Below are 17,409 nucleotides of genomic sequence, written 5' to 3'. Positions count from 1 at the left end.
GGGGGGGGTGCCATGACCTCGTGACCTGTCTGCCCTCTCCAGCTCCCAGCCTTGCCAGGAGACGGGCAGGCCTGGGCTCAGCAGCCCCTGCAGGAGAAGGCAGTCTCCAGCGGGGCTGCGCCAGCCCCCTGCCCCCCCCAACGACAAAGTAGGGGGAGACTCAGAGAAGGGAAGGGCACTGGGGAAGGGCCTGGGGCAGAGTCTAGGGCTGCGGAGCAGGGGTGGTCTGGCCATTCTCCCCCATCTCCCTTTTGCCCGCCTCCTCTGCCCCCATCAGAAACCAGCCTTCGTGGGAGGACGCCGCCTGGGAACCAGCCGCTGACAGGGACCTAGGGACCCTGCCAACTCTCCCTTCCGCTCCCCGCCCCCCCCCACCGCCTGCCCCTCACTGCCCTCTCCAAGGAAACCAAGGATGGGGGCAAGGCTCTTAAAGGGACCGGGACACACACTCAGGCGGGGGCCCCAGGGGAGGGCCCGGCCTGGGTCCCAAGCGTCCCTGTGTGGCAGGGCTGGGGTCAGCAGCACAGACCCGAGGGCGACCCTGGCTGGCGAGGCGGCATTCTGGGCCTGTCTCCTCTGCAGATGCGAGCCTGTGTGAGTCAGCCAGGAAGCATGTCTGAAGAGCCTGGGGTAGGGTCAGGCTTCAAGAGTGTGCAGGACCCCACCCCTCCGCCGGCCTGTCCCAGCGTCCACCCTGCGGGCTCCGCTTCAGAGAGGAAGGGCGCAAAGAGCCACCAAGTGAGAGACCCCCCCACCCGGGGCACTTCCAGAGGCTGCGCGGCCGATGTGCGTGTGGGCCCGGGAGCACGGAGACCTGCCCTTCCCAGGGCCCTCACAGGGCTGGCCCCCAGCACGCACCCCCAAAACGCTGGTGTCGCAGGAGGAGCACAGGTGGGGAGTCCCTGCCCCCGCCCTGCACGCGGGGCCCCAGCTCCCCACTTGCAAGTCAGCGGAGTGGACGGTCTCCCAGAATCTTACCAGCTCTGCCTTCTACGCTCTAACTCGGCAGCCGCCGTGGGGGAGACGCCAGGAGCTGGCTTCTCGGGACCACGGGACCCGGGCCCAGGATGTGCTCTGGGCCCTCATCAGCTCTGTCACCACCAGTCTGTCCTTTCTGCTCCCCATCCTCCACCGTCCTCCCGAACGGCTGGGAGCTCTGCAGGGACCCCCCCTTCCCCTCCCTAACACCCCCGCTCCTGGGCCTCACTGCCAGGGCCAGGCTGCTGTAGTGCTGCGGGGGAAGGGCGCCGAGCCATGCTGCCAGCTGGGGTTCCGGAGCTGGTGATTGGGGTCTTTGGCTGGGAGGGGGAATTCGACCATTTGACGCGGGCATCTGGGGCAAGCGGGGCTCCAGGGAGCTGCAAGGGCCCGGTGTTGACAGAGCTGTCAAGTGTGGGTGTGGAGGCTTCGTGTGGAAATGTGTGTGTAACTGGGGCGAGGCAGGTGGAGGGTCTGTGCTGTGGGTGGAAGCCTCTGACTCAGTTTTTCTAAGACGAGCATGTCACATGGTCAACTGTCGCATGTGTCTAGAAGAGGAGGTGGCCCTGCAAGCATATGACACACGTATAATTATATGTGAACATGCTCAACGGATTCCAGAAAAGACACACAGTCAGGGCCCAGAGTGGCACCGGGGTCAGGGCTCAGAGTGTGACCAGGGTCAGGGCCCAGAGTGGGACTGGGGTCAGGGCTCGGAGTGGACCGGGATCAGGGCCCGGAGTGGACCGGGGTCAGGGCCTGGAGTGGGACCAGGGTTAGGGCTCAGAGTGGGACCGGGGTCAGGGCTCAGAGTGGGACCGGGGTCAGGGCTCAGAGTGGGACCGGGGTCAGGGCCTAGCATGTGACCAGGGTTAGGGCTCAGAGTGGGACCGGGGTCAGGGCTCAGAGTGGGACTGGGGTCAGGGCTCAGAGTGGGACCGGGGTCAGGGCTCAGAGTGGGACCGGGGTCAGGGCTCAGAGTGGGACCGGGGTCAGGGCTCAGAGTGGGACCGGGGTCAGGGCTCAGAGTGGGACCGGGGTCAGGGCTCAGAGTGGGACCGGGGTCAGGGCTCAGAGTGGGACCGGGGTCAGGGCTCAGAGTGGGACCGGGGTCAGGGCTCAGAGTGGGACCGGGGTCAGGGCCTAGCATGTGACCAGGGTTAGGGCTCAGAGTGGGACCGGGGTCAGGGCTCAGAGTGGGACTGGGGTCAGGGCCTAGCATGTGACCAGGGTTAGGGCTCAGAGTGGGACCGGGGTCAGGGCTCAGAGTGGGACCGGGATCAGAGTTCAGTGTGTGACCGGGATCAGAGCTCAGAGGGTGACCAGGGTCAGGGTTCAGTGTGTGACCAGGGTCAGGGCTGAGTATTTTAAAGATCAGGGCTCAGTGTGTGACTGGGATCAGGGCTCAGTATGTGACCAGGGATCAGGGCTCAGCAGGTGACCTGTGCCAAGGCTCCTTCTGAGATCAGGACAGGGTTCTGTTAGGGATCACAGTCATGGATGGAAAAATCACTATTTCTCAGCGGATGGTCACTGGCTCCCTCTCCCCCAAGCCTCCACCCACAGTCCTGCACATATGTGACAATCTTTCTCATCCCCTCCCCCCTCCACACACACAGGTCCATGCCAACACAGACGCAGGTCCTGGGTCACAGGTGGAAGCAGACTTGGGGCCCTGTCCCTGGACCCTATGTCAGGTCACCTAGGAAACCCTGGGCTCCTCTGAGCCCATTCATGGGGTGAGGAGCTCCCCCCCCCAGCCATGGAAGGAGAAGGTGTCCAGGGCAGAACAGGGGTGGGTGTGGGGGGCAGAGCCAGCTCCCTCCACCACAGCAACGCAGCCTCCGATCTTCCCCCGTGGGTCCCAGGCTGCCCAGTCATGGGTCAGGTGCCTCAGTCCCCACTCTCGAGCGGTCCGCTGAGTCACAGGCCTTTAGGAGGCGCAGCTTTCTCAGAGGCGGCAGACACAGGGCCACTGGGCTCCCAGGGCCATGCCCAGACCCAACAGGGGGCTTGTGTGCGAATGCTGCCGGGGCGCACCTCAAACACAGCACAGCTACTGGCGCCTTCCCTCTGTCCTCGGGGCCCTGGGCCCCCAGGTACGGAAACCTTAACAATCCCGCGCATCCAGAGGTGACCAGGGGTGGGTGGGGCACGCTGGGACTGTGGGCAGGCCTCCCGCAGCTAAGAGAGGAAGGACAGGTGGAGTTCACGGCCAGAGGTGAGAAGTGGGGACCTGGTTGCAGGATGGGGAGTGGAGGCTCCTGGAGCACAGGGTCGGCCATGTGGTCCTCCTCGGCCACACGAGGGCCCCCAGGACAGTGAGCTGGACCTACGGGGCTGGCCAGAGCTCCCACAGCTGCTGCCCAGGGAGGCCAAAGGGGATGAATCCCACCTCTCAGGAAAGCAATTTACTTCCAAGAGCTTAAATTGTGCTGGGATGGGGCGTCAAGGAAGCAATCAGAAATGTGGGCGGAGCTGGCGGAGCAAGGGTGCTGGTGTTCGTCAGGAGAAAGGGGAGGCCCCTCCAGTCGGGGTGAACCGTGTGCCCGGGCTGCAGGCAGCCTTTGGACAGCCCCTGGGGGGAGGGGGTTTTAGTCCACGGGGAAGGGCCCGATGGCCGGACCAGAAGCCACAGCACAGCCCGGCGGACTGGGAATGCAGACTCCGAGGGGCTGGCTGGGCCACGGCAAGCATGTGGGCCTGCTTCCTTGCTTTTTCTTTCATTTGTCTTTCAGACACCCCATTTTATACCAAGAGGCCATGACACCTGTAAAACCCAGAGAAAAGCAGGGCAACGACCTAAGCCAGAGGACCACCTGCCAGGGCTGCAGGTCGCCCAGCCCTCCCCCAGCCCAGCTGCCGCCCCAGGCCCAGAGCGAGAAAGGCCAGTGGACCCCGACGAAAGGCCCCGCGTGCCCTCAGAACAGGGCCCTGGCACCGCCAGTCTCTTTTGCCAAAATGCTTGTCTCCAGACACCCACGTGCACGGTGCTAGGTCAGGCCTCTGCTCAAACATCATCTCCTCAGGGAGGCTCCCATGAACCTGCTTTAAAAGGCACTTCACCCCACCTGCCACCAGGTCCATCTAGCTCCACTTCTTGGCATGTGGCATGACCTGACATTTTCATAGGAATCTATATAGTCCTGCTTTACTGCTCCTCCTCACTGGAGACAGGACAAGGTTGAGGACAAAACCTGATAGAGAAGTGCCTTGTCTGTGATCGGTAATCACTGGAGAATGAGTGGGTGGATGGATGGGTGGGTGGGTGGGGATGGATGGGGGTGGACGGGGATGGATGGGTGGGTGGATGGGGGTTGATGGGTGGGTGGGTGGGTAAGGGTGGGGGGATGGATGGATGGGTGGATGGGGATGGGTGGGGGGGTGGACGGGGGTGGATAGGTGGGTGGGTGGGTATGGGTGGGGATGGATGGATGGATGGATGGGTGGGTGGGGATGGGTGGGGGATGGATGGATGGTTGGATGGATGGGTGGGAGTGGACGGGAGTGGATGGGGTGGGTGGATGGGGATGGATGGGGGTGGATGGGTGGGTGGTGGGTGGGGGATGGATGGATGGATGGGTGGATGGGGATGGGTGGGGGATGGATGGATGGATGGATGGATGGATGGGAGTGGACGGGGATGGATGGGTGGGTGGATGGGGATGGATGGGGGTGGATGGGTGGGTGGGTGGGGGATGGATGGATGGATGGATGGATGGGTGGGGGCGGACGGGGGTGGACGGGGATGGATGGGGATGGATGGGGGTGGATGGGTGGGTGGGTGGGGGTGGATGGATGGATGGATGGATGGGTGGATGGGGATGGGTGGGGGATGGATGGATGGATGGATGGATGGATGGGGGGGCGGACGGGGGTAGATGGGGATGGATGGGGGTGGATGGGTGGGTGGGTGGGGGTGGATGGGGATGGGGTGGATGGGTGATGGGTGGGTGGATGGGTGGGGATGGATGGGTGGGTGGGGATGCATGGGGGTGGATGGGTGGGTGGGGTTGGATGGATGGATGGATGGGATGGATGGGTGGACGGGGGTGGACAGGGATGGGATGGGGTGGATGGGGTGGGTGGGGGTGGATGGGGATGGATGGGGGATGGATGGGGGGTGGGTAGATGATGATCCCATCCCAACAACTTCCATAGTTCCTGACACAACAGCCCCCACAAACTAGCCCCATCTTGCCTGTCCCCCGGCCACCCGCTCTTCCTGGCCACACCTCACATCCCAGTTGTACTCCCCAAATTCCATGATTTTGCTCAAACTGTGCTTCTTCTGCCTCAACCCCCTTCTCTGAGTGTCAGCCGCGGTAGGAGCCTTCCTGACCTCCCAGGACACACACTCATCCCTGCCCTGCGCAGAGCGCAAGGATTGCTGCGTGTCCCCCGGCTCAGGGGGCCAGGCTGTGCACACTCACACTCCCGGCCGGCCCGGGGAAGGGGTGCAGGGAGGCCTAAGGGATAGACCTGACGCCGGCGCTGACAGCGACGGGTGGTGACAATGACGCCCAACCTCCCGACCACACCCTCCCCAATGGGGAAGGCCTAGCTCCCACCAGGCTTACCTGACCCAGCAGGATCCAGCGCCAAGCTCTTTCCCGCCCCACGTCCCCAAATTCTGACCCCCCTCCTCTGGAGGCCGCTCCCACTTTGGGCCCTTCGCATAGCTCTTTTCTGGGAGGGGTGGGAGGCGGGCTGGGTGGGCTCCAAGCTGCCTCAGAGCCAGATGTGGCAGGGAGGGATCACGCGAGACACGGATGGACGGGAAGACACGGCCTCAAACCTGAAACTGCACCCTCCCCATGGGCCAGCCTCCCCTGAGCCCACCCTGGAGGCCCCGAGGCCACAAAGTCCATGTGAACTTACACATCCGACTCATCCCACAGGATACAGGTCTGGTTGGTGGTGCCCTGGGGGGGGGGGGGGGGGGGGGGGGGTTAGGATCACGTGCCCTCCCTACAGGCCCGCCCAAGGGTCACTGCGGGAGGCCACCCGTAGGCGTGCTAGGTGGGCATTCTGGTTGTGCTGTCATCCCCAGAGATGGAGCTTGATGAGGAGGAAACTGGCCCGGAGCGGGGAAGGCACTGGCCCAGCCCTCAAGCCACTCTCGTCCCTCCCCACGTGGGGCTGGGCAACGATGGCCGAAGCCCATCTCGGGTGCCCAGGCAGCCAGTCTGGCGTAATACAAACTGGCATACCAGGGAGACCTCCCGCGGGGCCCTGCAGGTAGGCCCAGGCTGGGCCTCAGCAGACAGCTCTGTCCTGGGCGGGAGGGAGAGCGGCAGGGTCCGGGGCACTCTTGGACACTGGTGGGAATGAGTTAGTTCTCCACCAAGCCTACAGATCCCATCTGACAAGGAAGAGAGCCCAGGCACAGAGAGGCCGAGCAACTCGCCCAAGGCCACACGGTGGGAAAGAGCAGGGCCAGCTCTCGTCACGGCCCTGGCCTGGCGTTCGCGGCCTGGCGTTGCTATGTCCGGGCTAGGTAGCTGCATCCGCTCACACCCGGGGCTTCCAGGCTCTCAACGGGTCCAAAGGACATGTTGGCCCTGGCTTCTCTGAGGCCCGATGGACAGCCCCGAGGAGAAGGGCACGGCAGGACTCTGAGGCCCGGGACAGACTCATTTCTCAGAAGGGGATGGCTCTTCCGAGGAAACCAGGCCGACCAGGGCCGGGCACAGCCGCTGGAGCTTGGGCCGTGGCTGCACGGTGGGTTGAATTTTGCCTCCCACGTCCACCGCTGTGTGAGCCTGGGCAGATGACCACACCTCTCTGAGCCTGTTTCCCCTCTATCGTTCAGCGATGCGAGTGGCAGGCGAAAGTGAGACCCCAGAAGGCTGCGGGATCCACGCGGGATCAGGTGGGAGGAGTCAAGCACACACGCACAGCCGTGCGCACGTGGGGGCACTCACGTTGTACACGTGGGCAAACTCGATCTCCAAGGGTGTGAGCAGGGAGCGGGGCGGGGGCTTCACGGTCACCGAGATGACCTTGGAGTTCAGCACGGTCGTGTTCCTGGGGCAGAGCCAGCAGGCCGTGTCAGGGGGCCGCAGGGGCGAGGCTTCCCCTGGGCCCAGGCCCAACTCCCGGCCCCTCCCCTGAACACCTCCCGCCGGCCCATGCTGTGCCCGCATCCCTTCCCGGACGGCTGGTCTCCCACCTCTGCAGGGCCAGGAAGCTGCCCAGGTTTCTGTAGAGCACGGTGCCCACCACGAACACAGACGAGTCGTCAGCCTCTGGAAGAGGGCACGGCGGTCACCCTCTCCCGCCCGCTGCAGCCTGCGCCTTGCTCCAGTGCGGGAAGTGCATGTCCCCGGGGAGGAGGCCCAGGCTCCTTGGTCGTGTCCACCCCCATCATACAGCACCACAGTCGGAGAGCTGGGGTGGCTGCCTAGGTCCCCCTAAGTGACCCCTGAGGGCTGGGGGCCAGGCAGGGCACGCTTCCCTTCCCGGGAACCAGAATTGGCTCCTGTGTGCTCCTGGGCCTACCCCTTCCCTCCCTGCCAGGACCAGGTCCATTGGTGCATTCAGCAAAGGTTGCCTAGGAGCCTCCAAAAGCAGGAAGGGCAGGGAGGGCTTCCTGGAGGAGAGGGCGACCTCAGGAACACGGAGAAGAAATGAAGGCTGCCCTGGCCCTTGAGGCAGCAGGCCAAACTCCAGAAGGAACCTTCTGGGGGGGTGGGCCCTCAGACCCCAGGGCCTGAGTGTCCTGTGAGGGCCCCTCCCACAGTTTGGGGCCCCTCACCTGCCAGCCCCGTGGAGAAGACACTCTTAGACACGGTGACCCTGTCCTCCGGCACCTTGGCCCAGTCGCCCGTGGCCCGCCAGCCCTTCATGGGGAAGCTGATATCCGTGGCTCCGCTGGCCGGGAGCTTATGGATGCTGAGGACTGGGGCAGAGGGACCGGTCCAGAGACAACAGGGACAGAGACACATAGACAGCTGTTGTGTAACCAGGAGCCTTGGCCCTGGGAGCTCGTGGCTCAGAAGGGACCCCCGACTGGGCAATCTTCTGGCCTTTTCCAAGTCCTCAAAGGACCCCCACCCCCAGCCCCAGCAGGAGCTCCCTGCCACGGTGAGGACCCAGGCTTTGACTCAGCCCCCGTGGCCCCACAGGGGTCAAAGGCAGCTTCTGGGGTCAGGTCTGTGGCCATGCAGGGGTCCCCAGGGAGAGCAGTGTCCCCTTGATGGCCCCCCTTCCTCCCTGGGGTGCTGGGGCCCAGCCCCCCTCCCTGCCTGCTCTACAAAAGGGAATACACCCCACCTCCCAGGGCATCCCTGGGGGCAAAGTGGCAGACACGGGCTTGAGAGCACAGGACTCGGGGTGGGGGGTCCCAGTGTCTCCAAGTCCCCTTCCCCCCAGCCCACGAATGTCAGGCAGACCCCATGTGGTCCACTCTGGAGACCAGGGCACCATCCCTATAGGAGGACCTAGGGACAGAGATGGGGCCCATCTCTCTGAGTGCCCGGTATACGGGCTATGGGGGACGTGGGCTGTTGGCGTGTAGACATACGGGGTGTGTAGGTATATGAAGTGTGCGTGCTGTGTGTGCATACACGTGGGGCGTGAGAGGTGTGGGGTATGTAGGTGTCTGTGGGGCAAGGGTGTGTGGGTGTGTAGGGCATGGGGGTGTGGGGTGGGGTATAGAGGATGGTGTTTAGGTGTGGGTGTGTGCGGTGTGAGTGTGGGGTGCGGGGAGTGTGGGGTGTCGAGTGTGTGGTGGATGGGGTGTGGGTCTGGGGTGTGAGGTAAGTGGGGGTGTGTGGGGTGACGACCACCACCGAATCCGTTAGCTGCAGGTGTGTGGCAGGATGGGTGGGGTGATCGGGGCTCTCCGCATCCCCAGGAGGCAAGCACTGGTGGCTGTCCCATCTCAGAGACTGGTCAGTGCTCCTGCGCAGGGTGGCGCCGGAGACCCGCTAACGAGACACTTGGGGGTGGAGAGCACGGACGTGCTGGCTGCAAGGTCCTGCCTTGGACCCTCCGGGCAGTCCCAGTGCAAGGAGAGCACTGCAGGTGCCAGCAGGGGCCGGCTCTGGCCCGGGGCTCCTGCTGTGTCCCAGGCGTCAGGGCTGCAGGACCTTGTTTGGGTTGAGACACCCTGTGGTCCCTCTCCGGGGTCCCATCGGGCCATAGTCCACACGGGGTTTGGGGCCGCGTCTGTGCGAAGGCGCAGGGAGGGCCCAAGGAGGGCGTCTGGTCAAGGAAACCAAGGTGGGAGGGCGGCCCAGGGCTATGGGGAGGGCCGGGGGGTCAGCGGAGCGGGCAGGGGCTCACCCAGGTTGTCTGTGACCTGGTACGCGTCTCGCAGGTCCTTCATACGGAAGCCGATGACACCCACGAAGTCCTCCACCAGCCTGAAGAGCTCCTTGGCATTGGGACCCATCTGGAGACAGGGTGGGGTTGGGGGTCAGGGAGCCTCAGAGCCAGTGGGGACCACAGAGGGAAATGAGCGTGTCATTGAAGCCACCCACCCAGCCTGGGACCGCCCTCCCGTTCCTCTGCTCCTGCACCTGTCGCCCATCCCCTAGCACCAAGAGGCTCCGGGCCCAACTCGGGGAGCAGGGTTGGACCTCTGAGATCCACCGCCATTGTGCAGGGCAGAACCTTGACCTCAGAGAGGCTGCCGTGCTCGTGGGGGGGTGTCCAGCCTGGGGACAAGGCAGGGGTCTCTGGATACCCACGGTCCTTACGCTGACTATTGTCCTGGGGTCAGGAATGGTGACAGGTTCTAGATCAGTCCAGGAGGAAGGGAGTCTGACCACGTCCCAGAGAACCCGACACATACCACGTGGCCAACACCTTTTCCCACATCCACCACTGAGCCCCCAGGTGAGCTACCGTCCTCTGGTGGATGGGGAGTCACACCAGCTCAGAGGTCCTGCTGGGATTCGAACCCAGGGCCCCACCTGGGCTAGCCGGGGCCCCAGGGAGGAAGCAGGCACGCCTGTGCCCACCCTGCTGCGATGACCACGGCCCCAAACTGCTGTCCATACCAGCTGGGCCTCCTCCCACTTGTCCCGGTTCTCTTCTGCCAGCAGGTTGCTGACGATCTGCACAAAGTTCTGCAAAGAATAGGAGAAAGGGCCAGTGAGCAGAGAATAAGGCCCTAGAATTACGGCTTAGTGTGCTCTGGGGTCAGAGCTCAGTAATGAGGGGTCAGGGCTCAGCAGGCATCCCGGTCAGGGCTCAGTAACAGAGGTCAGGGCTCAGCAGGCGTCCCGGTCAGGGCTCAGTAACAGGGGTCAGGGCTCAGCAGGCGTCCTGGTCAGGGCTCAGTAGCAGGGGTCAGGGCTCAGCAGGCGGCCAGGTCAGGGCTCAGTAACAGGGGTCAGGGCTCAGCAGGCGGCCAGGTCAGGGCTTAGTGTGAGGCTGGAGTCGGGGACTCCCTACTCACTTTCCCAGACACCCTCCCCAGGGCTGCCCTTTGGGAGCAGACCTGCGCATCCCCAGGGGTGGGGCTGTAGTACGCCCTGCGAAAGATCTCTGTCATATTCCTCAGGACATCGATGGTGGAAAGAAGGTCCCCGCTGTAGCTGGTTCCATCCTGGGAGATCTCCACCAGCGTCTGGATCACCTCGGAGACTCCCTCCCCAGGCAGCCCACGCTGAGCCTTCGCCAGGTGTTCCCGGGTCTGGGGAGATGGGGGGGTTGCATACCATGATTCTGCAGAACGCAGCAAGGCAGGTCCCAAGGACCCCCTCCCTTGGGCCTCCTGACACCCCCAGCCAGTGGCTATAGCTGGCTTGTGTCCACAGGCCACACCATGGGGGCCGGCCAGCGGGCCGGGCCTGAGGTTACAGAGCAGAGGAGTGGCGGGTAGGGCGGGACTCCCCATAGCCCCGTCTCACCATCATCTGGATGTTCCGGTAGTCGATGGAGACACAACGGATGTAGGTGGGGGGCTCCCAGTAGGCGATGCCCTCCTCGTCCAGCTCACAGCGCCGCAGGATGAGGCCTGGGGAGACAGCGGGTCATCTCTGCCTCCAGCGCAGAAATCCCACCCACCGCTCCTAGGCACAAACCCTCCAGCCCCCAGAAGTGGGGCCTGGCTGGCGGCCTCCCACGGAGAGCAGAGCCCGCACGGGGCCTGGCCTTCGTGTTTCTTCCCTTCAGCACATTTAGCAGCAGCGTCCGCAAGGCAGCTGCTGGGCCAGGGGCCCAGGACCCCACCTGCGTGGAGGTGGAGGCCTCGGCCGGGTCGGGGGGCCTCTCCTGCAGCTCCTCTCAAGCCAGAGCCCCTGGGAGAGCCAACAGCGGGGGGCCTGCCCAGCTCCACCCACAGCACAGCAGGGGCGCTGACCACAGAGAACTGCCCCCCACGAGCCACCAGGTGGGAAGGGACACCTGTTCCACAGCGTGGCACAGGATCACAGTAAGGGGGAACGTGGTCATACTTGCAGACCAAAGGCCAGAGATCACGCCATCGTGTGACCAGCGTTTGTTAACCTGCGTTTTCTTAACTTTGCTTCTCTGCGTTTGCAGGATGCTCCCAGGAAGGCGTAAACAAAACGGGGCGGGGCTCAGGAATACACAACCCCACTATGGGCCCCACCGCTGGGCCCACCCTGTGTGTACCACCCCACCCCTTCCTAGGGACAGCCCTGTCAGGAGAGCCCCGAACACCTTCCTCTTACAGAGAGAAAGTGGAGGCTCAGAGAGAGCGAGTCACTTCCTGAACGGCACACAGTAATAAGGGTCCACAAATTGCTGGCATTCCTTCAAATAAGAGGGACAAAGAAGACCGAGCCCTCAGGGCAGCTAAGCCCCTTCCCCTAGGGGCACATCCCGCTTTTCCACACCCCCCAAAACCCTCCACAGGGCTGCTGGGAATTAAGGCTACGGGCACTTAGAGTCAGCTTCCTACCTACTGGCCCTGCAAGCCCAGCGCAAGTGTGTCAACTTCTTTGTGCAGCAGTTCTCCCCCTATAACTGGACACCCCTCGCCATGGGCTTTGTGCGGATGCTGGCCCCCGGTGAGCGTTCAGGACTCTGGGTCCGGGTGTGTGGGGCACAGCCACGCTGCCCTGGCACCCACGGGCACGAGCTGACAGCTCTTTGGGGCCGGCCCGGAGCATGTGTCAGTGCCTGTCTGTGAGGTGGGACAGGAGCCCCGAGCCACCTGCCCCCCGGCCCTCACCTGTGGCATTGCGAGGACACCGGACAGCAGCCACCTCTCCTGCCGGAGTCTCCTTCCACACCACGGTCCCGAAGTTGTCCTCGTCACAGATCTCATGGGGCTCTGCCCAGGGGCCAGAGGCGGTGGGTGGGGCAGGGTATGGGAAGGTGGGGCAGGGTATGGGAAGGGGGACCGTGAGCGGGCAGCAGGCTCGAGAAGGCCACGACCCTTCCAGAACATCTACTGTCCCAAGGCAGAGCCCTTCCCAGCAAAGCTAAGCCCCAAGCCCACCCAGTTGCTCAGGGTGCCCCTCCCCAGAGCCCGGCCAGGGAGATGGGAGGGGACGACACTCACCAGGGCATCGCTGGGCGCTACACTGCCGATACTCATCCTGGGGGCCCTGACAGGCTGCTCCCCCGAAGAACGGACCGGAGCAGACACGTTCCCGTCGCTGTGTGCCACCCCCACACGTGACACTGCAGCCGCCCCACGATGCCCAGGACTGCCACTTGCCATCCACTGCAGGGCACAGCCAGCAAGGGGGCACGCAGGTGGGGACGCAGCACAGGGACCCAGGATGTAGCAGCAGGAAGCCATGAGGAGAAAAGAAATTGAGACCCGGGGAGCAGAAGCAGAGCTCAACTTGGAGCGAAAGAAAACAAAAGCCCCCCCCCACCGCCCCTGCAACAACCTCCACTGTCCCACTGACCCCCCCACATGCCCACCAGGTGCCCCCTCCCCCGCAGGCCCCAGGGCACGGTGCTGACCTGGGCACTGCTGGAGAAAGCAGTCTCGAGTCTCCACCCAGTGGCCCTGGCATTCGGCGCCCCCGTATGAAGGCCCGTTGCACTCGCGAGTGCGCTGCTGCCGGCCCTGGGAGCAGCTGGCGGAGCAGGTGCTCCAGCTTGACCACTCGTTCCAGTTTCCATCCACTGCCCGGCCCGGGGGAGAAAGGGGACAGGAAGCCAGCGTGAGTACCCAGCCTGGGTTACGGTGTGAGCGCCTTCAGGGGCCCCCCACCGCACCATCCAGCCTGGGCCACGGGGGAGAACTGAATACCCCCAGGGTCTCACCACCCAACTCTGTGAGGGTGGGACAGGAGCCTGGGTCACAAGTGTGCACACCTGCAGGGGGCTGCCACTCCACCATGCATCCTGGGTCATAGGTGTGAACACCTCTAGGGGCCTGCCACTCCACCACGAAGCCTGGGACATGGGTGTGACCACCTGGGGGGGTGCCACCCCAACACCCGTGACACATGAGCTGAACGCCCGAGGCTCTCCAACCTCTAAGCACCCCGGCAAGCTGGTCCTGGACTCCTGGGACTGGCCAGTGACCCACTGGCCCTTCCCCCTTTCCTTCCTTGGCCTGCCCATTCCCCAGCCCAGCTCCCTCCCTCTCACCTACCAGGACACAGGGCAATGTTGCAGAACTTAGTTTGCTTCTCAGGGCCCTCACAGGGGTTGCCTCCAAACTGGGGGGGCCTGCAGGTGCGCGTGCGGTCTCGGAAGCCACGGCCACAGGTGCTGGAGCAGAGGCTCCAAGGCGACCACTCGTCCCAGGCGCCGTGCACTGCGGAGGGGACCGGAGGTCGCGGCTGGGCTCAGCAACCCCGGGTGGGACGCGTCCGCCCCGCCCCCGGGCGCCGGGCCCGGCCCTCCCCGACCCACCTGGACACACGGCTGAATTGTTGCACAGCCGCTGCTCGCGCAGAGGCCCGCTGCACTGCGTGCTGTAGGAAGAGGACACGCAGAAGCGCGTGCGGGTCTGCCAGCCCTCACCGCAGGTGCTGGAGCACACGCTCCACGGGGACCACTCCTCAGCCGCCGGGTCACCTGCGGGCCCAGACCAACAGCATCGCAGGCCTGCCACTGCCTGGGTGCCGAGGCTGTGGTCAGACTCCCAGGAGGGCCACCGTGCTGGGCAGCAGGCCGGCGGTTAGGATCTTAAGCCCCGGAGGTTCCAACCCGGGCTGACCTTCAGGACCTGCCATTTCCCCTACAAGGCTGAGAGCCCCTGTGGGTGGCCTTGTGCCACCGCTGGGTCCCTGGGTCTAGCCCCGAACAGGCCCCCTCGCCCCACACCAATCCCCTAAAGCTAGTCTGCTTGGAGACTAGCGCTTGGCACCTGAGAGGTGAGTCTAAACGTAGGTTATTAAGGTTATTACCTAGAATTAGCAGGAACTAATGACATATATTTGGCCAAAGACCCTGTTCCCTGAAACCAACCTTTCCCACTTTGCAGTGTGTTGTCCAGTTGCAGGCATGCCAGCCCTGCCCACCCCGTGGCTCACCTGTCTGTGGGGACGGGAACCCAAACTGCTGCAGCTCGTCCCCCGGCTCCTCGCGCCGCCGGGCATCCGTGGACCGCAGGGACTGGCTTCGGGAGTTGGTGCGGCTGGCCGCTGCAGGACGGGCTCAGGTCAGTGTCCTTGCCACCGCCTGCAGCACCACCCCGGAATTCGGGAGGGGTGCTCTGGGCCCTGTGTCCCTCAGTCCCCGGCCAGGCTGGGGTCAGGCTTGTCACACCCAGGGTTATTTGGCCCCACTGGATAGTTGGGAAACCTGGAACCAGGACACCCTGGCCTGACACCAGCCCCTGTGTGGTCACCATGAGACCCCTCCCCCGCGGGTCCCCTCTCCCCTGCCCTGTGCCCCTTCCCTCTCTTCCTCCAGAGTCTGCAGGCATCACCCACAGGACCATGTCTGACTGGCCGCTGTCCTCTCCTGCTCAGCGTCCCACCAGCGCTTCTATCTCCCATGGCCTGGCCTCCCGACACCCCAGAGCCCTCCCCAGGTTCCTGAGATGAGCTCCTCTCCCCAGGAAAGGTTCTTCAGGGAATAAACCACTCGAAGAATGAGTCTCATTATAACTTGATTTAACAGTATGGAAACGGCTAAAATATGCATAACGACATTAGAGACTTATTAGAGAAATACATTCTGGAGTCAGGATCAGGCTGGGGCCAGCAGGTCTGACCAGGGCTCCCCGGGTGGTGGAGAAAGGGGCAACCCCACCATCGGCCCTCTGCGAGCACCCCAAAATTCCCAATCCGGAAGGGGAGAAGAAAGCTCCTCCTCCTAGTTCCGCCTAACTCCGGGCGGGGCGGGGAGGGGCGGGAGTCCGGGAGGGGCGGGGAGGAAGGATCCGGGGGAGGGGAGGCCTCCCCGGGGGAGGGGAGGGAGGGTCCCACGCCCACCCCCACCCCCACCCCCACCCCCACCTCTCCTCCTGTGTCCTCACCCACCGGTCCTTGCCCCACCTGGACCAGGCCTCGGCCCCGCCCCTGGCTAGGCCCCACCCTCTGGCCCCGCCCCACACCAGGCCCCGCCCCGCCAAGCCCGGTCCCCGCCCTGCCTCTTTCGGGCCAAGGCCCCTCCCCACCTGACCTTGCCCTCGAGGTTTCCTTTCCCCTCTACGCCGTCCCACCGCGCCCCGGGCCCCTCTCTCCTCTGGCTCCTCACCGGGTCCCTTCCTCCCTCCCCTGGCCCCGCCCCGGGACTCCTCCCTCCTCCACCTGACCTTGCCCTGGAGCTTTCCTTTCCCTTCTACCCGGTCCCACCCCGCCCCAGGTCCCTCCCTCCCGCCCCTCCCTGGCCCCGGCCCTCCCCTGGCCCCGCCCCGTCTCCCCTGGCCCCGCCCCGGGCCCCTCCCCCGCTCCCCTGGCCTCTTGGACCCCGGCCCTCCAACCTGTCCACCAGGCCCAACCCGCCCGCGCGTCATCCGCGCACTCACGGCCGCAGGCCTTGCGGTTGCACAGGCGGCCCTCCTCCAGCACCCCCTCGCAGCCGCCGCCCTGGGTGCCGGGAGCCGGCAGGCAGGTGCGCGTCCGCGTCTGTAGGCCTCCCCCGCAGTCCCGCGTGCACTCGCCCCACAAGGACCACAGCTTCCAGCCACCTGGGAGGAATCAGAGGGCGGGGTTCAGGGCCAGGGGCGGGGCAAACGGTTGGGGTGTCTTTCCGGGAGTGACCTCCGGGAGTCTCCTGGGCAGGGTCGTAGTGCACGGGTCCCTACCCCGAGACCCGCTGGTATGAAGCCTGCGAGTTGCGGGCTGTGAAGCAGAACAGCACTGTGGGGGGGGTGGGCTGCGAGACGAGTGCGGGCCTGAACAGCCCGTCCTGGGCCTGTGAAGCAGAGCCGGCAGAGGCAGAGAGGGGCAGAGGTGCTGGGGAAAGGATCTGCCTTGGGCGATGGCCCGAGGGGCCTGGTGCCTACCCCACTGCCCCGGGTGTCCCTCTGGGGTACAGGCCACAGTGCTCTCCAGCTCTCCGTCTACAAGTACCCGTGCCAAGGTCTCTACCGGCTTTGAACCCAGGTCCCTAGTGTAGGAGCTGGACACAGAGCTGGAGTCCCAGGGCTGTCTGACGAATGAATGAAAGAAAGAAAGACAGCCCTGCCCCCCTCCCCAATGGCTGCCTCTTGTAAGGTTCTGGTGATAGGCTTCAGGGCAGAGGGGGCCCTCATTCCCGAACACAGATCCTCAAACCCTGCTGGGCCCCTCCCCATGGTCCGCAGTCCAGGGTTCTCTGATGTCCCCAACTCTTGGCCATGACCTGTGTGCTCTTTCCCTCACTCCAGAAAGGGACACCACGGTCTCACACTTGGTGGCCGCGCTGGGACAAGCCCCCCCCAGACCTGGTGGAGCTGTTGCCTGGCTGCTGAGGGAGCTTGGGGATGAAGGCCTCCTGCTACCCCCTTTCAGCCCCTGTCATGAGTCTCCTCCATCCTGGCCCTGTCGCCCCCAAAATCCAGACCTAACATCCCTGAGGGTCTGAGCCCCTGGGTAGCCCGAGTCCACTAAGTGTGCTGAGGGCGCTAAGTATTGGGGGGCCCCCGAGGGCCGAGGCGCAGGGGGGCTGCTCATCTATAGCCTCATCTATAGAGTGTGAAGGCCACGCTGACGGGCTGAGGAAGGCTGCTTCTGCCCAAAGGCCATGCTTCCGGGGCCTGGACCACGGTGCTCCGCTGGACTCTGGCCACTGCCACCCTGTGTGTCCTCGGGGACACCAGGGCCTCTACACTCCAGGTGAAGTGGGATCGGAGCACACTGAGTCAGGGTAAGCAGCTTCACCAAGCACCTACTATGGGCGGGGCACCCAGACATGGCACCTGCTTCCGAGGTGGCCCGGGGCCCAGCGCTGGAACCTGCACTCCAGCTAGGCCACTACCCCATGTGGCCTGCTCGCCTGAGGCTGGAGCAGGGCAGTGGCTCGGGCCAAGGGCAGGCCACATGTGGCCTGTGAGAAGGGCCCCAGGTGCCTCCTGGAGTTTGGCTTTTATCTGTGGCTTGGGGAACC

At 64.6% G+C, this 17,409-nt stretch overlaps 1 protein-coding gene across 1 annotated transcript in view; it reads right to left on the bottom strand.

Annotated features, from left to right (window-relative positions):
- The window catches only part of ADGRB1 (adhesion G protein-coupled receptor B1), a 74,325-nt gene that overhangs the window by 46,527 nt on the left and 10,389 nt on the right, over positions 1-17,409 (bottom strand). Inside the window, exons 2-16 of the mRNA XM_040625641.1 lie at positions 15,848-16,009; positions 14,406-14,516; positions 13,783-13,947; positions 13,520-13,684; positions 12,880-13,044; positions 12,467-12,631; positions 12,134-12,235; positions 10,845-10,951; positions 10,433-10,627; positions 9,990-10,058; positions 9,271-9,379; positions 7,739-7,882; positions 7,154-7,229; positions 6,906-7,008; positions 5,860-5,903 (exon numbers count right to left, since the gene is read on the bottom strand). Coding sequence (XP_040481575.1) covers positions 5,860-5,903; positions 6,906-7,008; positions 7,154-7,229; positions 7,739-7,882; positions 9,271-9,379; positions 9,990-10,058; positions 10,433-10,627; positions 10,845-10,951; positions 12,134-12,235; positions 12,467-12,631; positions 12,880-13,044; positions 13,520-13,684; positions 13,783-13,947; positions 14,406-14,516; positions 15,848-16,009 — 1,882 coding nt within the window. The remainder of the gene's footprint in view (positions 1-5,859; positions 5,904-6,905; positions 7,009-7,153; positions 7,230-7,738; positions 7,883-9,270; positions 9,380-9,989; positions 10,059-10,432; positions 10,628-10,844; positions 10,952-12,133; positions 12,236-12,466; positions 12,632-12,879; positions 13,045-13,519; positions 13,685-13,782; positions 13,948-14,405; positions 14,517-15,847; positions 16,010-17,409) is intronic.

This window comes from Ursus maritimus, unplaced genomic scaffold (genome assembly GCF_017311325.1).
Source record: "Ursus maritimus isolate PB19 unplaced genomic scaffold, ASM1731132v1 scaffold_9, whole genome shotgun sequence".
NCBI classification, from domain to species: Eukaryota; Metazoa; Chordata; class Mammalia; order Carnivora; family Ursidae; genus Ursus; species Ursus maritimus.
This window is presented reverse-complemented; position numbering and strand designations above follow the sequence as displayed.